General features: G+C 32.6%; 2 protein-coding genes across 2 annotated transcripts in view; both read right to left on the bottom strand.

Moving 5' to 3' along the window:
• LOC133179021 (methylphosphonate hydroxylase-like) overlaps positions 1-20418 on the bottom strand; it is an 88297-nt gene that overhangs the window by 39895 nt on the left and 27984 nt on the right. The window lies entirely within an intron of this gene.
• LOC133179246 (mucin-2-like) lies at positions 592-18593 on the bottom strand. Its single transcript, XM_061314035.1, has 12 exons — positions 18356-18593; positions 15601-15734; positions 15073-15168; positions 12733-12880; positions 12077-12174; positions 11472-11555; positions 9225-9350; positions 9023-9161; positions 2705-2749; positions 2045-2572; positions 1592-1733; positions 592-998 (listed from the first exon to the last, which is right to left on the bottom strand). Exons 1-12 carry the CDS (start codon positions 18591-18593, stop codon positions 815-817), a joined length of 1962 nt encoding a protein of 653 aa, XP_061170019.1. The 3' UTR covers positions 592-814.

The following is a 20418-nucleotide window of genomic DNA, read 5'->3' as shown; positions in this document are numbered from 1 at the left end:
AGCATTCATAGCTTTTTTTGGGGAATTTGCAGTAATTAAAATTGAATTGAACAGTTTTGGTACACAACTTTCTCCTGCTCTCCATCTACTGGTGTAGGACAATACTCTCTTGTGAATGTAGAAGGCCAGAGATCTTCCTGCTCTCTCTTTTACCACAATATATGAAGGTAAAAGTGTGGAAAATCAGAATAAATGATGACCACCCTTTTCCATGTGACAGGTCCTTACAAATCAATTTCAGTTTGGAGGGAACAACCGAACTTAAAATGTCATGTTAAGCAAACTTTACCAGAAATTCTTTGACTCACAAAAAAGTCATGATGTTATTGAGGGGGCACATGTAAAAAAAGCATTGTTTTCTATTGTACAGTATATACTGGAAAAATATGAGGGGATGCTCCCCACCCCCACCTCCAAGTTTCTATGGGCCAGCATGAAGTGGCAGGATAGAAATACAAAGATGCCTTAAATGGTACACAGCACCATAAATGGCCCTTTTGTTATGGAGGTTACAGAGTGGTTTCTGAGAATGTTCTTTTACACTAAGGATGACTGATTCTCTAATTTTTCACCATAGAAAGACATTGACTTGCAATTTGTTTGATCTATTTCAACATACCTACAATGTGCCTGGAATGTCCTCACATTCAAACAAGTAAAACTGAAAGAATGGGATCTGTTTAAAATAGCCATGTGATTATATTTAATAAAACACATTTTGTTCATCAGTATGATATATATGTACAGTTATTTTGATTTTACTTTCTTCCTGCACCACTTCTATCACATTAAAAATGTATATTTTGTATTTTTGTTACTGCTGGTCTGGCACATACAGATTATCTGGGACTATATTTTTGTTACACTGGCTAGATGAACAACAAAATGTGCAGGTGAAATATTGCGCGGTATAACTTGTGGGATCATATCCGGAACACTCTTGCCTGTCCGAGGTCTGGTCCCACCACTTAGTTTTACACTCATCTTTTGTCGCACATCTGAAACAAATATGGCCAAAACATTTGAGATTGCTCATAAAAACACCTAAAATTTCAAGGATGAAAATAAGTTTGCTGTACATGGCTAAATATGTTAACTTAAAAGATTTACTTCAGTCCTTTCATTTTAGACTAGGCTGGGGTAATGTAAAAAAAAAAACACTACTACAGAACCTTTTGACCAATAATGGATTCCATATTTAATGTGTATATAAAATTGGATATTGGAAGACTAATTATTATTACAGTCACATTAATCCAGATGCTTGTTTTCCCGGACAAAGGAAGAGTGCACATTACTGAAACATACTTGGTAATAAATATAAATTGTTCCCAACAAACTTCATTGGGAAGGTGAAGCATCCAATTAATTGGCATCTGGATAATGAGTCTCCGCTGTAGTTGTGTTATAAATAGCTATGTTGTATTGACTTAGGAAAAACTGCGTAACATTCTAAGTTTAAAACTGAAGCTTGTGCTTGTTTACTGGGTATTGGTGTAGTGAGAAGATCTTTATCTGCCAAGCACATTTTCAGAACTTCTAGGAAAATTCTTTCCAAGCATATGTGATGAAGTATATTAAATTTCCTTACTTTCTGTCTAGTGTCCGTGATCCGTCTCTGTTGTTGACGAGAATATTCAAGCAGTATTGTTGATCACTTGTATCACACTGTAGAGGGGTGGAGAATTGTTCACAAATGTAGATGGGCATGCCATTGCACAAATAACAGGAAGCTGAAATGTAAAACATCATGATAAATCGTCTTCTTATGCCAAATATCAACTAACATTTTTCCATAAATGAGTTACTGAAATTAATGCTTGTGACCTTGAGTCAGGTTCATGACACATTTTTTTCTAATGTGGTTCATTGTTGTTTATTTCAAAAGCCATAAGAAAGATAATTTGGACAGATAACAAGACAAAGACAAATCTCCACTCTCCCCCTCCCAATCTTTGATCTCAGGGGCAGAAAATACAAAGAGAAAATTAAGGCACCCAGAATGATCACTGCATTCTTTGTAGTTTGTATTTTTGCGACATACTTGGTGCTTTTGGAGTTGTTGTGGTGGGTGTTGTCGTTGTTGTGGTGGGTGTTGTTGTTGTTGTGGTGGGTGTTGTCGTTGTTGTGGTTGGTGTTGTTGTGGTGGTGGTGGGTGTTGTGGTAGGTGTTGTTGTTGTCGTCGGTATTGTTGTCGTTGTCGTCGGTTTTGTTGTTGCTGTTGTCAGTGTTGTTGTAACTGTTGATGTTTCAGTTGATGGTATTGGTGGTGGTGATGTTACAGTAGTTTGTGTTGTTGATGTAGTTTGCGATTCGGTTGTCAATTCTGTTGATGTTGTGCTTGCTGTTGTTGTTGGTACTGTAGTCGGTGTTGTGGCTGGTGTCGATGTTGTTGTTGATGTTGTGCTTGATGTCGATGCTGTAGTTGCTGTCGTTGTGATTGTTGTCTTTGTTGAAGGAGTTGATTTTAGAGGTGTTGTAGGTTTCGGTGTTGTAGATTCTGTAGTCGGCAGAGTGGTTGTTGTTGTTGTCATTGGCAAGGTAAAATTTATGAATGGTGTAGTGGTTGTTGCTGTTTTTTTTTAAAAATTGATAATTCTTATTGAGTCAACGTCTCCATTAGCGAAAGAAAATATTCGGATAAACATATACATAATTTTCAAACAGTGATTTGATTTTTTGGAATGTTGGCTAGTGTACTCACGACATACGTAACTATCGGGCAGTGAGATTAATTCTTCTGGAGTGTCTGAAATCAAAACAAGATTTTATTGCCATATTATACTTTCTTCTATTAAGAAATATCAGATAATGAACAATTAAAGTAAATTATGATGATAATGAAAAATGTATAAAGGGTTTTCAGTGGCATATATATATATATGTAATCCTTTCTGATCATTTGTTCACTTATAAGAAGTCTTAGGCTCTTCTGAGGCGCAAAGTACCAAATAAGGGCTGAGTGCAGAGAGATTCGCCCTCTCCCGAAGGGAGAAAAAATTTAAAAGAATTTAAAACATGAAATTGCGTGATTTTTAACACACCCTTAGAAACGCTACGTACTCTTTCAATTCGAAAAATTACTATTATTAAATATCATGTATCTGGACTTTCATGTGCTAAAGAAACTACTCGAAACAAATTACAACTTCAAAACAATTAACTCGACAGAATGTGAGGCGGTTTCTTTTCTACATCAACAGATTTTGCTGGGATGTATGTCTGACATTCTCTATTTTCATATAAAATTTAATAATGTGATATTTTTCTGCACAATGTTTAATAAAGAACAGTGAATATACTTTCGTTTTATTTCTAAAGCTTTCATCCATCCAATTCTTTTCGAGATGTACATTCTCGGAAACAGAGACACATTAAAAATTATACTAGTGTTAGAGATCTGTGCTTTCTCTCTCTCTCTCTCTCTCTCAAATCAAAAATGATTTTTCAAAATCAGTAATTCAAACGTAATTCATGTACATAATAGTATGAGAAAGAAATGGTTACAAAGCCCTGTCAATTTGAAAACGGATATGCAAAAATGTAAGCTCCCCCACCCCATTCACAAGAAAAATAGAATAAAGGTAGTGTAAATTAATCAAATGTTGGTTTACACTCTTCAGACCAACCTTAAATGTTACCGCCAACCTTAATTATATAACATCCTTTCACATAAATAAAAATTGGGAAAAAGAAAGATTGTCACACTTTCGAAATATTTGTAGTTAATTAAAAAAAGCAAATTTGGCTAGACGTCGGAATTAGTTTTTATTAAAACGGAATCCTTTTGTTTTCATTTCCTTTGCATCCCCCCCCCCCCCCCCCAATGAAAAGGATTAAATCTTATGAGAGGGTGTGTAAAAACGACAAACACCAGTACGTGACAAACTAAAATCGGTGCTCTAGCCTCTTTCTCAATATATATACAGGCTATTAAAAATGTATAAAATATACACGTCAATGTCGTTTTTGTCTTAAATAATTGACATGAAGTCTTATGTACATGGAATTATAATTGCCTTTTATGTTCTCATAATAATTTCTGTTGATTATGCGTTTTTTACACATTAATTTTATATATATATATATATATATATATATATATATATATATATATATATATATATATATATATATATATAATAAGCAAAAACACGCGGAGAGAAAAAAAACTAGTATTTTACACTAATCATATGCACTGTTACCGTTTTCTTTTGAATATAAATAATTCTTCCTTTTTCACAGTATTTTTTCTAGTGAGTCAAACATATATGCGATCGATTTAAATTTAAAAAAAAATTTAAAAAAAAAACACTTATTATTTTTATGCATCGCCATGAAATGCCGGGGCATATAGTGTTACCCCTTTTCGTTCGTCATTCCGTCGATACAGTAAAACTTGTTTTAGTCCGAATATAGCGAAGTTACGGAAAAAGCGAAGTTTTGGGGGATCCCGAGCGGAATTCCTAACAATTCTTTGTATTTTATGGTTATAACGAATTTCTGATATAATGAATTTACGGATATAGCGAATTGATTTTGTGTCCCAGAAGTAAAAAAATAACGAAAAGCGAATATTTAAAAGATCACTAATTATATTGAACTGACATTATTTTTTGTAAGTAACTAAGTATATTTATATTTAAAATCAATTCATTGAAAACTTTCATACCCCAGTGTAAGTTTTGTATTTAATAATTCCCAGAACATATTGGATAGTCATAATTGAAGGAAAACATTATTTATTGCGAATTCGCTGCATGTAACAAATTCGTTATACGGATATAACGAATAACGTATATATATAGCTAAGTAAATTCACAGATCCCCAGATCTTTGCTATAACCGGGTTTTACCTTATTTAGTTTTCTGGACTTTTTTTGAAAAAAAAAAATTATTTTATTCTATATTTATTTATTTATTAAATAAAATTTATTTATTTTTATTTATTTATTTGTTGTTTTTGTTTATTTGTTTTTGTTTTGTTTTGTTTTGTTTGTTTGTTTGTTTTTGGTTGTGCTGTGTTTAAAGATAACGAGCTGATTTTTTGTCTGTGGATTAATATTGATGACTTTTAGGTTTAAGATTCGTGTTGATTGACCCAATTTTACAAAAGTTATGACCTTACACTAAAAATGCCTAATAATTTAATGTTTTTCGGACCTTCTTCGATGTGCTTGAAGATAATTAGCTGATTTTAATATTTCTTGATATTACTGACTCACAGTTCGAGTTTTGAGTTGATTGGCCCATTTTTACGAGTTGATGGAACATCAACTCAGTTACGCTCTTACTCAGATTTCCTGCATTGAATCCAAAGAACACAGCTCATTTATTTAGTTCCTTCTTCAATAATTTATCTTTGATTTTGAAAAATTCAACATAAATGAAAGCGAACATATTTTTTCTACACAATTATTTTATGCATGCATAATCTACTGGTAACAAATTATTAAAATGAATAGAAACTTTGTATACATTTTAAAGTAAATTAATTAATATCTGTCTATGCAAAATGCTTACTTGAAAAAAGAGGCTTGTTAAAAAATTACCTACCATTAAATGTTGACAAATTTTGTCCAGACTGGCTGAGAATTTGAGAATTTAATTTTAGAGCTAAATAATTGTATTTTGTCTAGTTTTTAAATGAGTAAAGCATGAAAAAAAAGACATTTCTTAAATTTCACAACAAGAGGGAATTCCAAAAATTCTGGAAATTAAGAAAATTAAACTTAATCAAATATTTAATATTAAATCAACAGTTGTATATATATACAATGCTATGTACCTATCAGATCCTTGATTTTACTTTTGTAGAAGCATAAACCACAAAAGGCAGTGCAAAAGAGATGGTCATTGCTTTGTGCCTTGGAAGATATTTATAAACCTTTTGTTGAAGAACTGGTATTTCTAACATAGATGTATCGAAGAATTCAGCTGTCAGTGTTTTGTATGTTGGAGGACAACCACCCCTTGATTTCAGTGTGAAGAGGGTCCATCTTTATGATAAGGACTTTTCCCTTTTATAAATATTCTATGTAAAAATTTATTTAATATCAGCTTATTGTGTTTTTCTTTTGAAAGAAAATGACTTTCGTCAGCCATGTACCTCAAATCACTTGACACTATTTTAATGTTTGGTGCTGTAATATATTCCAGGTTTAAAATACATGTATCAACAGATACAGAATGTTTAGATTTTGTAATATTATCATTATCACCTTCTCATTTAGAAATACAGATTTAATCATCAAGCTCCAACGTTTGATTACTTTTACTAATGGTGTCAGGTTAATTTTTCCCTGTTCCTTTTAAACATGGTATTAGGTCCATAACACTGATTTTTAGAATTGCCTATTTGTTATAACTTAAACTGAATTTAATTCTACGAAGTTCATAATGTGTCACTGTCACAGGACTTTAAAATCTGCAAAAGTTTGTGTTGATTATAATAGTTTGACCCTGTGTTTCATGATTGTATCATAACTTTGATTAGTGTATCATTTATTTGTAAATCTGAAACCTGGATGCTGTATAAAACTTCTGGTATTAAGATGATATTTTTTGTTTTTGCTTTCTATATTTGAAAATGTTTGTGTCAAATATGAAATATTTACAGACAAAAAATATGACATTGACTGTCTAAAAATTCATTCTCTTGTACTGTTTATTGGCTTACTACACTTCAAACTGGAAGACCAGAGTAATGTTTTAACAATTGACATTTTTATATGAGGTATAATACTAGTCATTAATTATAAAAAAAAATATAAAAGGAATACTTGCTGCATACACACTAAGGAATGTCAAAAATTGTGGTTTTAATATACTTTATGATAGTTGTGCAAGTACATTTCATTTGTTAAAATAAGACAGCAATGCTCAATAAATGTATAACTTGTATATCTATACTGTAAAAAAGTAAGAAATATTGTTTTCTTATATTATCACAAAGTATTGTTTGTTAATTGAATTTTAAAATGCATTGCATCATGTTATAAATTGACATCAGAAATAAAATGGAAATTTTAATTTCTTTTTCTAAAGAGACACTTCAATTTTTCATCACTAAAAGCAATACCCATTAGCTAAGCTTGGACAACCATCAACTCGTATCAGTACTTTCAGTACTTTGATTATGAAAAGGAATTGCCCTTACACTTTGCAAATTTCTAGTAATTCACAGTATTTCGGATTTTTTTTTATTGTTGTGCTAATAGATAATGAGCTGATTTTGGTATATTTAATACAATCATGTCAACAGTTTGACTGCTTTGTGGCAACGCACTTTGAAAAGATTACGCATTTTGAAAAAAAAAATCAAAGTGCATTAAAACTGGGACATTGAAGAAAATTTTCAGAGTGCGTTTTGGAGCAAAATAAATGCACTTCCAATTTTTTTCAAAGTGCGTTAAAAGTGTACATCAATATATTTTACCATGGAGACACTTAAAGCACTTTGAAAAAAATATGTGTAAAACAAAAATCTCTGGACTTAGATTTTAGTAAAAGTCAGCATTTTTTGTTATATTTCTTTCGAAACACTGATGATTTGATCTACCCTCATCGAGAACGAGGAGAAGACAGGTAGAAGGCCCCTCAGCCTTACTCTTTATTTTTCCTATACCCAAATATATGTATACATAACTGGTATGACATTTATATACTTTCTCACAATATATTCGAGTTAACTTAAAATTGAGGTAAGCTTTCCTGAAAAAAATTACGCACCTTATGATGTTAAAAGAAGAAAGGCTCAGGGGTCATATCGCTGATCTAAGCAACGATAATCAAAGTACATGTTGCTTTACCAAATCAAATGCAATTCAAAAAATTGTATAAAATGCATAATAATTTGTCATACCTCTTAATACATGTACTAATCAAAGAACTGTAGAAAAGCTAGGTCATCATATATTGTGCGGGAATAAACAATTTTTCATACCTCTAAATTCTTATCAAATAACTATTATAAAAATGCGGGAAAATTATTTTCAATGAGCATACAAGCTTGCATGGTCCCTATTTTGTCGCATATCTCGTACCCTAAAGGTCATATTGTAAAATTCTAAATACAGTTAAAAGTATAAGAAAGTCCTTAGTAAATGGAATTTTAGTTCTTTTAAAATTGAAATTCCTTTAATGTTCATTGTCATAAAAATCAAATAATTAATCACATTTTGTTCAAAGTGCGTTAATATGGTTCCAATTTAAACGCACTTTGAAAAGATTTTTCATAGTGCGTAATTTTTCAAAGTGCGTTGTAACACTGCCTGATGTCCAGGAGTGAAGAAGAATATTTTTAAAGATTGCATCGATTTTGATGCTTTTAACTCCACCCCTCAGACTCCGGGGAGGGAGGGGGAGGTTAGGGCCATGAAATTCACAATCTTTGTTCCCCTTTACTCTTGGATGTTATGTGCCAAAATTGGTTGAAATTGCTTTAGCGGTTCCAGAGAAGAAACTGAAAATTTTCAAATGTTAACGGACGACTGATGAAACAAAAAGCAATAGGTCACATGAGTGACTCATATGCCGACCTAAAACAGACAGACTTGTAGGTAAGGCCGTTCTAAGTTTCCCCCCGATGTTTAGTGCCCACGGACGGATTGGATATTTGGAACGCATATTTCTCTTGGGATCGGCATCTTATTTAAGTTTTGTACCAAAGATTTAATAATGTACGTTTAGTTATTTTTTTAAATTTTGTTACAATGTGAAGTAAATTCCCAAAAGAAATTTTATAATTATTCTTATAATGTTGAAGTTCCTTTTCCTGATGGTTTATATATATATATATATATATTTTTTTTTTTTTTCGGGTAGAAAGATAGGTTTTTGATTTTAGGGTAGGCGCTAAAAATTGATTTAAAAAAAACATGGTATGGCCTAAAGAAAACATTGGAAGGTAACACCTGTTATGTGTATTATATATGATATCTAAGCAGTTACGATATACTTTATTTGTTGTTGACAAGATAGTGGTCAACAGTAAAATGGTCTTTTAGTGATCGCTACTTACGAACTGGTCCACCAATTTCAAACGTATTACAGTAATCATCATCGCAACACTCTGCTCCTATCTGTATCAGGTTGTGACTACGACGATAACGCGCGAGTGACCTAAAAATGGAGGGAGGAGGTGTCAGTTCAACGACTTTCTTTGTGGTGGTAGTGGTGGTAGAGATGGTGGTATTATGTGGTTCTTCAGTTGTAGTAGCGACTGTTGTGGTGGTAGTGGTTGGAATGGTGGTAGAGATGGTGGTATTATGTGGTTCTTCAGTTGTTGTAGCGACGGTTGTGGTGGTAGTGGTTGGAATGATATTGTGTTCATGAACAGCCTTGCACAGCTAAACAAAGGAAATGTACTTTGTTAGTGGGATGTTCTCTAACATGAATGCGATTTGTTATATTTATGGTTATCCATTTATTGACGAATTCAAACTAATTTTTTTAAGGTTATGGGTATTTTGGTAGTTCTCAGTTTTTGCTTGCATTGCCTTAAAAATAATCTTGATTAAGTTCTCTTACAACGCAAAATGTAATAAACTTGGATAATTACAGTCGTGTCGAGATAAACGTATCTAATGTTTTAATTACGCAAAATGTAACAATCCAAAAGGTGTGTTATAACATTTTGCGTCCAAATTGACGCAGGATGCAATAACTCAAAGAACCAGGAGGTCAACATTACCGCTACATTGTGAAAAATTTCGACTCATTACTGCTACATTTCTTCGAAATTTCGGGTGACATTACCGCTACATTTTATCAAAAAGATTATTGCCGATTACAACTCATTACCGCTACATATCGAATCAGCCAGCAGTGGCACAGAATACTAGTATGTTCTGTTCATTATAATTCATATGAGATTTCCAGACAGCAGTACGTTAAGCAAATGGCCTTCAAAGGTCTACCAATTATGTAAAATATATGTTTCATCCATGAAAAATGCTCGGTTTTAACACTTTCAAAATGTTTTATTAAATAAAATAGATTTTAGATAAAGATTAAAAAAAAACACACACAAAGACAATTTGCTCAAAGTCTTACTTTCACCTCCCCGTGGTGAGCAGGGGAAACATGTCTTGTGCAGGTACATGTTGTACTTTAAATCAATCTTACATGCATAATCCGCTGGCTAACGAAAGAGGCAATGTATTGGTAATGTATACGTTTAAGTGTAGCGGTAATGTAACCTTTTTTGTAGCGGTAATGAGTATGTAGTGGTAATGACAATTTTGAAACTGTAGCGGTTATGATAAGCACCCAACTCAAAATGTTCAAACACACTTTTTGGATTGTTACATTTTGCGTCAAGATTTACGCAAGATGTAAGAACATATTTTATGGATTTCATATCGAAATTAAGATTCAATTGTTAACTCATTTAATTACTAGTATTACCACACAAAAGATTGTCCCTTCACATTCAAGGAGAATACATTTCCCGAGGCTCAACAAATTAAAGAATATTTGTCACAATAATATAATATAAATTGAAACGCATTAAACGCAGTTGTACATTAAAAAATATACATGTACAAAAAAAAATTGATTAAAAGCAAGAAAACTTCCAAAAGTCCGAAAATATGGTAGGAAAATGTATGAAAATGTTGGATAGGAGAGACTAATTTGCATTAGGAAAACTTTTTTGATAGCAATTTATTTAAAAAGGCGTTTATTTGAGGAGATAAAAAAGAGATTATCACATTTTAAATTCTGTGTCAAATGCAGTGCAAAATATAACAATCCAAAGAGTTTGTTATTACATTTTGTATTATTGCATTTTGCGTTAAACTCGACACAAAATGTAACAACACAATTATTTAATCCAGAAAGTGTGTTAATACATTCTGTATTCATTATATTTTGCATTATTACATTCTGCGTTTACCTCGACGCAAAATGTAATTATCCTAGTTTAATATATTTTCCATCGTTATTACATTTTGCAATGTATTATAAATAGATTTGATATAGTTGATATAATTTATGGTATCAAGTAGGGTATGCAATAAAGAGGCAAAATAATCTTTTCATTACAATTTTTCAGCAGTGAAATACGTAATTTACCCATTAAATAAAATTCATATTTTCACAGAAATAGTTTTTTTTTTCAAAGTTAAAATAACAACAACAGCAATTCACAGTGAAAAAAACAAAATCGCGATAAAACTCCCCTTCATGAAGAGTGTGAAAGATAAATGTAAATTATATAATATAATTTATATTGTATAGTGAACTGGGTCCATATGGTAAATGGATTATTAAAAAATAGAAACGGTATGTTACAGAATACCTTCGCAGTATTAATCACTAAGCAAAAAATAAACAGTCTCGTTTTTGGGCGTGTTGGAATGATTTGTCGATTGGCGCACGTGATAATTCTTGACAATTGTAAAACATGCAAATTGCCGCTCCTTAACCCCTGCCCCCGTGACACCCCCCCCCCATTCCAAAATTACCTGTTTCCGTTCGCATCGCTGCTGATACACAGGACTAAGAGAATCGTCAGGGTTTATGCGTATTTCTCTTGTGATTAAGCATTTCTGGAAAAAAATGTTATTCTTTCATGAAATTTGTTTTTACAGTCAATTAAAATCTATAATTATATAATTTTAGAGATTTTTGATGCATTTTTAAAGAAAAAAAGAAATCAACATTGCGTTGTATTATTCAAGCTTAATGCACACCTCCAAGGTAGACCAAAATAATGCGTTATACCCGTACTTATTTTCACAAAGAAAAGAAAAAATTCTTGAAGAATTTGAAACGCATCATTCACGCCCTTACACTTTGCTATTATATCAAGAACCACTCCTCATTCACTTTTTAAGTTTATAGGATATTTTTACTGACCACTGTGTAATTTACCTTTAACTTCAAGTATTTTTATCCAAAATACATTTATATTTAAAACAAAGTTCAGTGATTGATCCAGTCTGAGAGTTGACTGAAGACTGTTTTAATAATACACTGACTAAAAGGAATTAAAATAGCAGTTAACTTTCGCAGAAAGTTCTGAAATTCACTAAACATATTAAACAATACAAATCACACAAAAATGTACCTCATTTGGCTGACAGAAGATAACATCTTTACAGTCTTTAGGGTGTCTGATGTCTGAACAAGAGTAACATCTAACAGCATCGGAACCGGTTGACTTAACTATAAAAAATAATTAAGCACCGTTATATTAAGAACAAAAGAGCCTGTGGACACAATGTTCATCCCAGCTTGAGCGGATTTAAACAGACAAATAACCCCGTTGAGCGGGGGGAGGGGGGGGGGACATTATATGCAAAATTTTTATTGAAAAAAACAATCATTATAGATTCGGAAGAATAGTGAGGGGACTTATGATTAAATCCCCATTCGTTTCTATCGGGCTCAGTAAAAATTGTACCTATCTGAAAGTTAAGTACTGTCAAGAATAGTTGTATAATGATGTATTCTCATAGGCATCGGAACCGGGAGGGGGGGAGAGAGAGGGGGGAGGCTGGGGGTTATCTCCCAACACTTTTTCTTTTGCATAGACAAGATAAAGACATCGAAAATTAGAGTTTACTCCCAAACATTTTTTGTTGGTTTAGGCCCCTTTCAATTTGCTTCCGACTATAATTTACTAATCTAGCTGAGGAACATCGTAACACTATCAAAAATGAAAACTAAGATGATGATGACAGTGATAAGCGATTATCGAACAAAAAAAAAAAAAATAGTTACAGTCACAAAGATCCAGATTACATCGGTCTGTCTTACAACACTGTGTACAGTGGATCGGTGTTATGGCTCTCTTCGATCTCAAAGTATGGTTACTACCATTGTAACTGAATCCGCTCTCTTTTTCTTTGCATTGTGTAATATGACATATCTGTAAAAAGGACACCTCAGTTTTACTAAAATAAGTACATGTACTAATTGTAATAAGCAGTTACATGTGTTCGTTTTATACAAATGTACATACATGTATATCCTGTTTAAAAGATTTTTTTTTAAAGAAGAATAGGCTCTTCCATCAAGGTTCCGTAGGAACGTTAACGAATCAAACGATATTTTCCACTTTAAACAGATACAAATATAAACAATATCTTTTCTTTCTTGTTAATGCAGCAAAAAGGTGATGTGTTTTTTTTTCCCGCAAAGTCCCAGCTGTTAGTGTTATTATTACCAAAGAAAGCATTTTATTGTGGAAATATTCCCATTAAATTGCTTTCATAAAAAACTTCAGTGGTGTGGTCCCTAATCTTGCATACTTTTGATGATGTGATGCAAGTAGAACATATAGTTCAGATCCGTATAAAAACAACTTTATCAAAACACACACACTCACTAATTTCAACGCATATGTTGAGGTACATGCACTACATGTATACACTTTAGTAGATAAACAGTTCGTAGACATTAATCATTGAAATACCTCGATTTACGGTACCGTTTTGACGAATAGCTGAAAAAAAAAACAGAAAACAGAAAAAAAACGCTTGTTTTTCTGTGAAAAGCCCGAGGTGTTCCGAATGTAAAAAGTGCATTTCTTTAGACCAAAAAAAAAATCATAAGCTCAAATCCAAATCTAGCCCAACAGATTTTTTTTTAGACTTCTGTAGACAGTCTGTCCAAAGACCATCCTCACAACGTCCACACGTACAGCATCAATGGTCCTGAGTCCACTCGTAGCCGTTAGACCCCTGACAAATTTCACTCGTCATTTAATGGGCTTGCTTCTTAAGCTTTGAGAACCACCAATCAGATTAGGGCTTTCATATTTGACATAAAACATAAACAGAAAGTAAGCAGTTGACACCTCAATGCACGTGTTACGGGTTGTTTATCACCGAAATAAAAACAACAATTAAGATTTGTAATTTATCCGAAAGACGTCACTGCAGTCAGCCCATTGAATATCGAATGATTTGTCAGGGGTCCAAGGACCATGTGGGGACTCAGGACAACTGACTTTATGAGAATGTCTGAAGACCATCCTAGAAAAATTCTTAAGCCTAAGTACGTCTATCGAAACCATTCCTAATTTGGGAAAATTCTGAAGAATCGTCTTAATCCAAGGACAACTCGGACATGTCGTAAGTTCATTTTAAGGAAAATAGTATTGCTTTATCATAGAGGCTCGTCATTCCAGGCCTGAGAGACAATCAGAGAATTTTATTAAGTATTTCTTCATTTCACAAATTAATTCTTAAAACAAAAAATAACTTCTAAAGTTTCCTACGTAATTCCTTAGACCTTCATTATTCCAGACTCCCTGATTTGCTAGCAGAGAATATTTGTCTTATCATCACTTATACAATATCATCACTCATATTATAGTTTACGCTCCCCTATTTCTAAATAATTTAACCACTATTCTCCAGTGTTAGATGTGTTCAATAGAACTTTCTTTCTGATCAGTGACTCATTAAGAATTTGCAATTATAGATAAGTTTCATGAAGTCAAAAATATTTTTGGTAAGGAAGCAAAGTATAAACTTGGTTGTTTTTTTTTTTTTACGTAGTATATCAAATATTAACGTTCCTCAAAGCATTTTCTTTTAACACTTCGTCTTTGAAAAAATAAATATATAAATACATTGTAAATAAATAAACGACAAAAAAGCAAAAACAACAACTTAACCAAAACAGTTAAACAAAAAAAAAAACAAAAAACAAAAACAAACAAACAAACAAAAAAGATTGCCTTTCTTATATCTTTTTTTTCTAATATACCCACTTCTGTAATGTATTTGTTGTTATACATATACATATTTACTGCTAAGTGCCAAGTCATACAGCAAACAGCGGGTATATCCGTTTACTATTCGTTTCCCCTTCTACACATATCAACTAGGGTGGTTTCAACGTACAAACTATGATTGACACATGAATCTCTAAAAATTCATCTCTAAGACAATCAAGAACAGTCATAGGACCTAAGAATGCCTCCAACAGCATGCTCACTTGTTTCTTTTTTAAAAGACGAATATACTTAATAGATGGAAATGAAACATTACAAAATAAATACTGATTCAGTGGTTGATTTCCCTGATAAAAAAAAATGATTAAATTATTTACCGAAGTGCTACGACATCCTGCATTGTATTTGAAAATTTCCTTATCATTTCCCTCAAAATCTCTAACAAATACAGAGTATTTGTCAAGGAAGCAGAACTGAAAAATAAAGAAATAAGAAATACAAGTAGCATCTTTGAAAAGTTTTTATAGTCATATGCATCGTGTATTATCTTGTATTTGAATATCACTGCATTATAACTCACAGTCACAATAATTTACTTGTTCATTATGGGAAAAAATAATTTCAATCAAATGTTGAATGTCTACCTACAGAATAACTATAAAATTTTAATGCATTTATATCTGTTTTTACAAATACAATAATTTCAAATTAACTTTCGGTGTTTGAATTTAATAAAATTGTATAAATAATGTTTTGTATTGTTGCCTATATCTATATATCTATATAAGAATAAAATCATGTATCAAATATTCAAAATAATTTATAACAATTTGTTTTGCAGATCGAGCTTGGATAATATTTCATAGTATTTGTGTTACCACGAAGTCGATGGAAAGAAAACGTACCTGGCCTGGAGCACAAGCTCTCTCTTCTATGCAAGCATCCACGGTGTCAACATCATTACACGTTAAGCATTTTAAAAATGTTCTTTTGGGTTTATTTGTCGTAGATATTGGTTCATTTGTCGTTGATGCGGACACTATCAAATGTAAAAAGACAACTGTCGCTCAATATATCACAATATGTACATAATGCTTTTATTATGACGGTAGCTTTGCGTATAGTAGGCCCAAATGTTAAAAGGGAAGAAAAGGATCTCGTTTCGGAATTTTCGTCACATATTTCTATAATAATTTACAAAGAATACAAATACTACATATCTCATTTACCTACTGATCCGTGGTTATTAACAAATGGCAACAGAATGTCTAAAAAATAAAACACATTCATAAATAAAAGAGAATGGGGAGGAAAATTATCAGTTCAAACTTTTTCTTCTGTCATATTACAAAACACGTTATATATATATATATATATATATATATATATATATATATATATATATATATATATATATATATATATATATATATATATATATATATATATACTCCAAGTCACTTAAAAAAATTTCTTGGTCAGTATACAAATATGCAAATGTAGATTTGATGATGAGTTTTTGTCGAGAAGAAAACTTAATACAGAAAGTTAAGTATAATCTTTGATTACAAAATGATGTTTTTAAATTTGCAAAGAAATATCACTCAAACTTTTTAATACCATCGTTCCTATCGCCGGACTCGGCTGAACTAAACATCAATCAGAATTTAATTGAATCCTTTGTGTTAAATATGTAAACCACAAGAAGTTTGAAAGTTGTTTTACATTTGTTTGTTTTTTTCCACCCAAATAAGCTATACTAACTGATACATTTGAAAAACTTGCCGTTCACCTTTTCAAAAAGCAAATAAAGAAAATTAAGACTGAATACTCACAATAAATAAATAATTTGATTTCCATTACAAAACAAAGTATACAGAGTTCCTTCTATTCGATAGATAGAGTAAATGTTCCCCCGACACCTGATAAGGTGAACGTAATAGTCTTACAAGGTCAACATTTCGTTTGACCTACGCTCTGATTTCGTCTTTCTTTTAGTTGGCGAATAAAGTGCATTCTTTATTTCCGGACATTTTTCAGTGATTTCCGGAGCACCTCTATTAATCTTAAAGACTAATTAATTTCACAGTACGTATAGTTTCATTGACAGGTATTTGGAAACATCAAGAGTTTCGGTCTTTAACTGTCAATTACCGACATGTGTCCATAAAAACCGGACTAAATCCCTACTTAATTTGATTGAAAATAAAGAATGGTGAATTTATTAAACAACTTCATCTTCATTCTTAGATAACTCCAAATATTTGTAAACTAGTGCCTTAGAACCAATACGGGTATCTTTTGGAAGAACATGGCCACAAATTCCGGAGATGATAGGTTATCAAAGAATGCAACATTCTTGTCCTGGCTATGAGCAAAGACAAACCTGCCACTTTAAGCTGATATCTTTTTCCAAGAGTTTCATTCAATGACAATAAGATCCATTGATGTCAAAACGTTGAGATGTGATATACATTTACTGTACATGGAGGAATAAAAAAAAAAATGAGAAATTGGTTTGTCCGCTCTTACCCTGATCGATTTACATACTCAAAATAAATATTAAATTAAAAATGAAGAAATGAATTGATTGATTAATTATTTAATCTCTATCCTAAAAAGGGAGAAAACAAAAATAGAGATTGTTAAACAAGAGTTTATTCAGGCATCTTGATGATACACGACTGCTGTAGGAATCATTTATGATAATGTAACATTTTTGAAAGTTTTTGCACCTATTAATGCTATAAATGTATCAATAATCAATTACCATTATCCATTTAAACCACTGATGATACAAAAATTTATGGATTGCCATATCACAAACTTATAATGTATATGTACATAATCGTTCATTAATGATAAAAATATTATCATTAATGTATGCAATTTCACAGATCATTGTTGGATTTTACATAATTCTTAGTCACTAGCTCTCAGACTGCAAGCAACAAATCAGTTATATGACGATTTTATATCATTTGTCAGTGATTCTTATATAAAAGTCCCTAGTTTGTCTTGATCTGTTAATCAACGGAATTTAAAAATAAATGGGTTTATTTTGGGTGTTTTCTGGTGATTTTAAGCTCAGTTTAAAGTTTTAAGCTGACATTTTGCCGAGAAATCTACAAATATATTCATAAATATTTTTGCAAATGTAAAGTTCCTTTACATGTTCCCCTTTCCACCCCACTCATTCCCACTCTGGGTATCTGGGTAGAAAAAATTCTTCTCTATCGTCCTGATGACACTTGTAGTATCTGTGGATAGACGTTGGTGTCCGTTGCCTCTCGGACTGTCAGATATTTAATGAGTTTGAACTAAAAGAATGTCTTGAAGATGGTAGCACTCAATGCCCAGAACCAGAGTCTCTGCCATTTGATGACAGAGTATGCCTTACTTTCTTCAGGGAGACGATGCACATTTCTAATGAGACCTTATTAGAGGTCTAACAAAAACAGTAATTCTACAACTGCAAAGTTTCAAGTGATCCACTTGTAGTTGAGAACGTTTTCGGAATCCTAACCAAGACGTTCAAAGTATGCTTACAACTACATGTATATAAAGTTTTTTGTGTTTATGTACGATATTCGGTTCGTTGCTGTGTTTTTCTAGCAGACATAATCTTATGCAACGGAGGTATTCTGCTCAGCAAAATACAGCTTTTGAGATGATCAACGCAATCTGTCCCCTGGAGTTTCAAGAAGTGACCACAGTTTCTGGACCCAACACTGACAACAAGCGACAGATGGAATACGTATCCTGATTGTTTTGTCTGGTGTTGAGTGAGCTTGCAAAGGCTGATTAGACGAGGCAAATGACCGAGTTTAGTGTTCACTGGGTTGGCTTCTTGATTGGCCGCTGAATTGCGTAACTGAAATTCCCATGATGAATCCATTGATTCCCAACCGAGTTTGGATTCTGTTCCGAGGCGGGCCAGTACTGAGGTTCAGGATGTCATACTAGGTTATACAGACTGGCAAAACCCCCGAATTTAGTTAGAAAGCAGTAAGTGTTAGCACGAAAAAAATCCCTCAATGCTCAATGGCCCTGAGTACCGAGTATATGTAAAAATTTGCAGCTCTCCACTTCAAGTGGTGGTGTCTCCATATCAGTGAAAAATTCTCGAGAGGGACGTTAAACAACAAACAAACAAAATCAACTATAAAACCGTACTTTACATCGGAAATTTCATGCTAACATCTTTTCCAGAAGAAGAGCTAAAGGTTTGGCATGACTGATCTTTGCCACTACATAAATGCGCTCTGTGGATATGACCAAGTAGCTGCTTCTGTATTGTCAAAAACTACTAAGAGTCTTCTTCCAAGCTTGTAGAAATGGCCTGTCATGGGAAATAAAATGTACTATATATGTGGAGGTCATGCTAAGAGGAGTCACTGAACAGAGATGACGTTCCTTAGAACGAATATCTGGCGTTTCATTGTCATCATTGATAATTGCGTCCCCAGTAGTGTGCATAATACAGCCAATCAACGAATTGCGTCTCGTCAGTGATGCGAGATGCCAAAAAGTTGAAAATATAGTTGGAGATCTAGACCTTCATATATATATATATATATATATATATATATATATATATATATATATATATATATATATATATATATATATATATATATATATATATATATATATACCAAAGTAAGACCAGACAAGATTTGTTTGTGAAACACTGATGCCCCTGTATGGCAGCTTATGGCGAAGGTTAAAGTTTCTCAAATACGTGTCAAACTCCAAGGTCAAGAGATCAAAATTGTTGTTACCCAAAGAAAGGACCTGTGACAATGGATATCCGTGGTAAATATGAAAGTCCAAGCACCGACCATTCAAAAGTTATGATCAAGGTTAATGTTTTCTAAGTGAGGGTCAAACTCCAAGGTCAAGGTCAAAAAGTTAATGGTACGCAGGGGTAGACCTTGTCATAAGAAATACATATGCAAAATATAAAAGCCCTAGCAAAAACTGTTCAAAAGTTATGGCCAAGGTTAAAGTTTTTCAAAAAATAGGTCAAACTCCAAGGTCAAGGTCAAAAAGTTAATGGTACGCAGGGGTAGACCTTGTCATAAGAAATACATATGCAAAATATAAAAGCCCTAGCAAAAACTGTTCAAAAGTTATGGCCAAGGTTAAAGTTTTTCAAAAAATAGGTCAAAATCCAAGGTCAAGGTCAAAATTGTTTTTGTATCCGAAGAAAGGTCTTGTCACAAGGAATAAACCTGTGAAATTTGAAAGCTCTAGTACAAATAGTTCAAAAGTTATGAACAAGGTAAGCGGTTATTTTTTTTTTAAGTGGTTCAAACTCTAAGGTCAAGGTCAAAAATATTTACACCCTTGGAAAGGTCTTGTCATGATAAATAGATATGTGAAATAGGAAAGTCCTAGCACTAACTGTTCAAAAGTTATGGCAAAGGTTAAAGTTGGGTAATTTTTTGCAAAAGTGGGTCAAACTCGAAGGTCAGGGTAAAAAGGTCAAATATGTTTGTACCCAAAAGAAGGTCTTGTAACAAGGAATACACATGTGAAATATGGAAGCCATAGCTCCAACCAATCAAAAGTTATGGGCAAGGTTAAAGTTTTTGCGGACAAACCGATAAACAGACTGACAGACGGACGGACGGACAGGGCAAAACCTATATACCCCCGAATCTTCGATAACGGGGGTATAAAAACACTCTACAGATGCTCCTTATTTTTCATAAGTT

The sequence above is a fragment of the Saccostrea echinata genome, unplaced genomic scaffold (genome assembly GCF_033153115.1).
Source record: "Saccostrea echinata isolate AGI-Se365-2 ecotype Australia unplaced genomic scaffold, CSIRO_AGI_Sech_v1 ptg000004l, whole genome shotgun sequence".
Lineage (NCBI taxonomy): Eukaryota > Metazoa > Mollusca > Bivalvia > Ostreida > Ostreidae > Saccostrea > Saccostrea echinata.
Note: the sequence above shows the minus strand (reverse complement) of the source record. Positions and strands in the feature narration are given on the sequence as shown.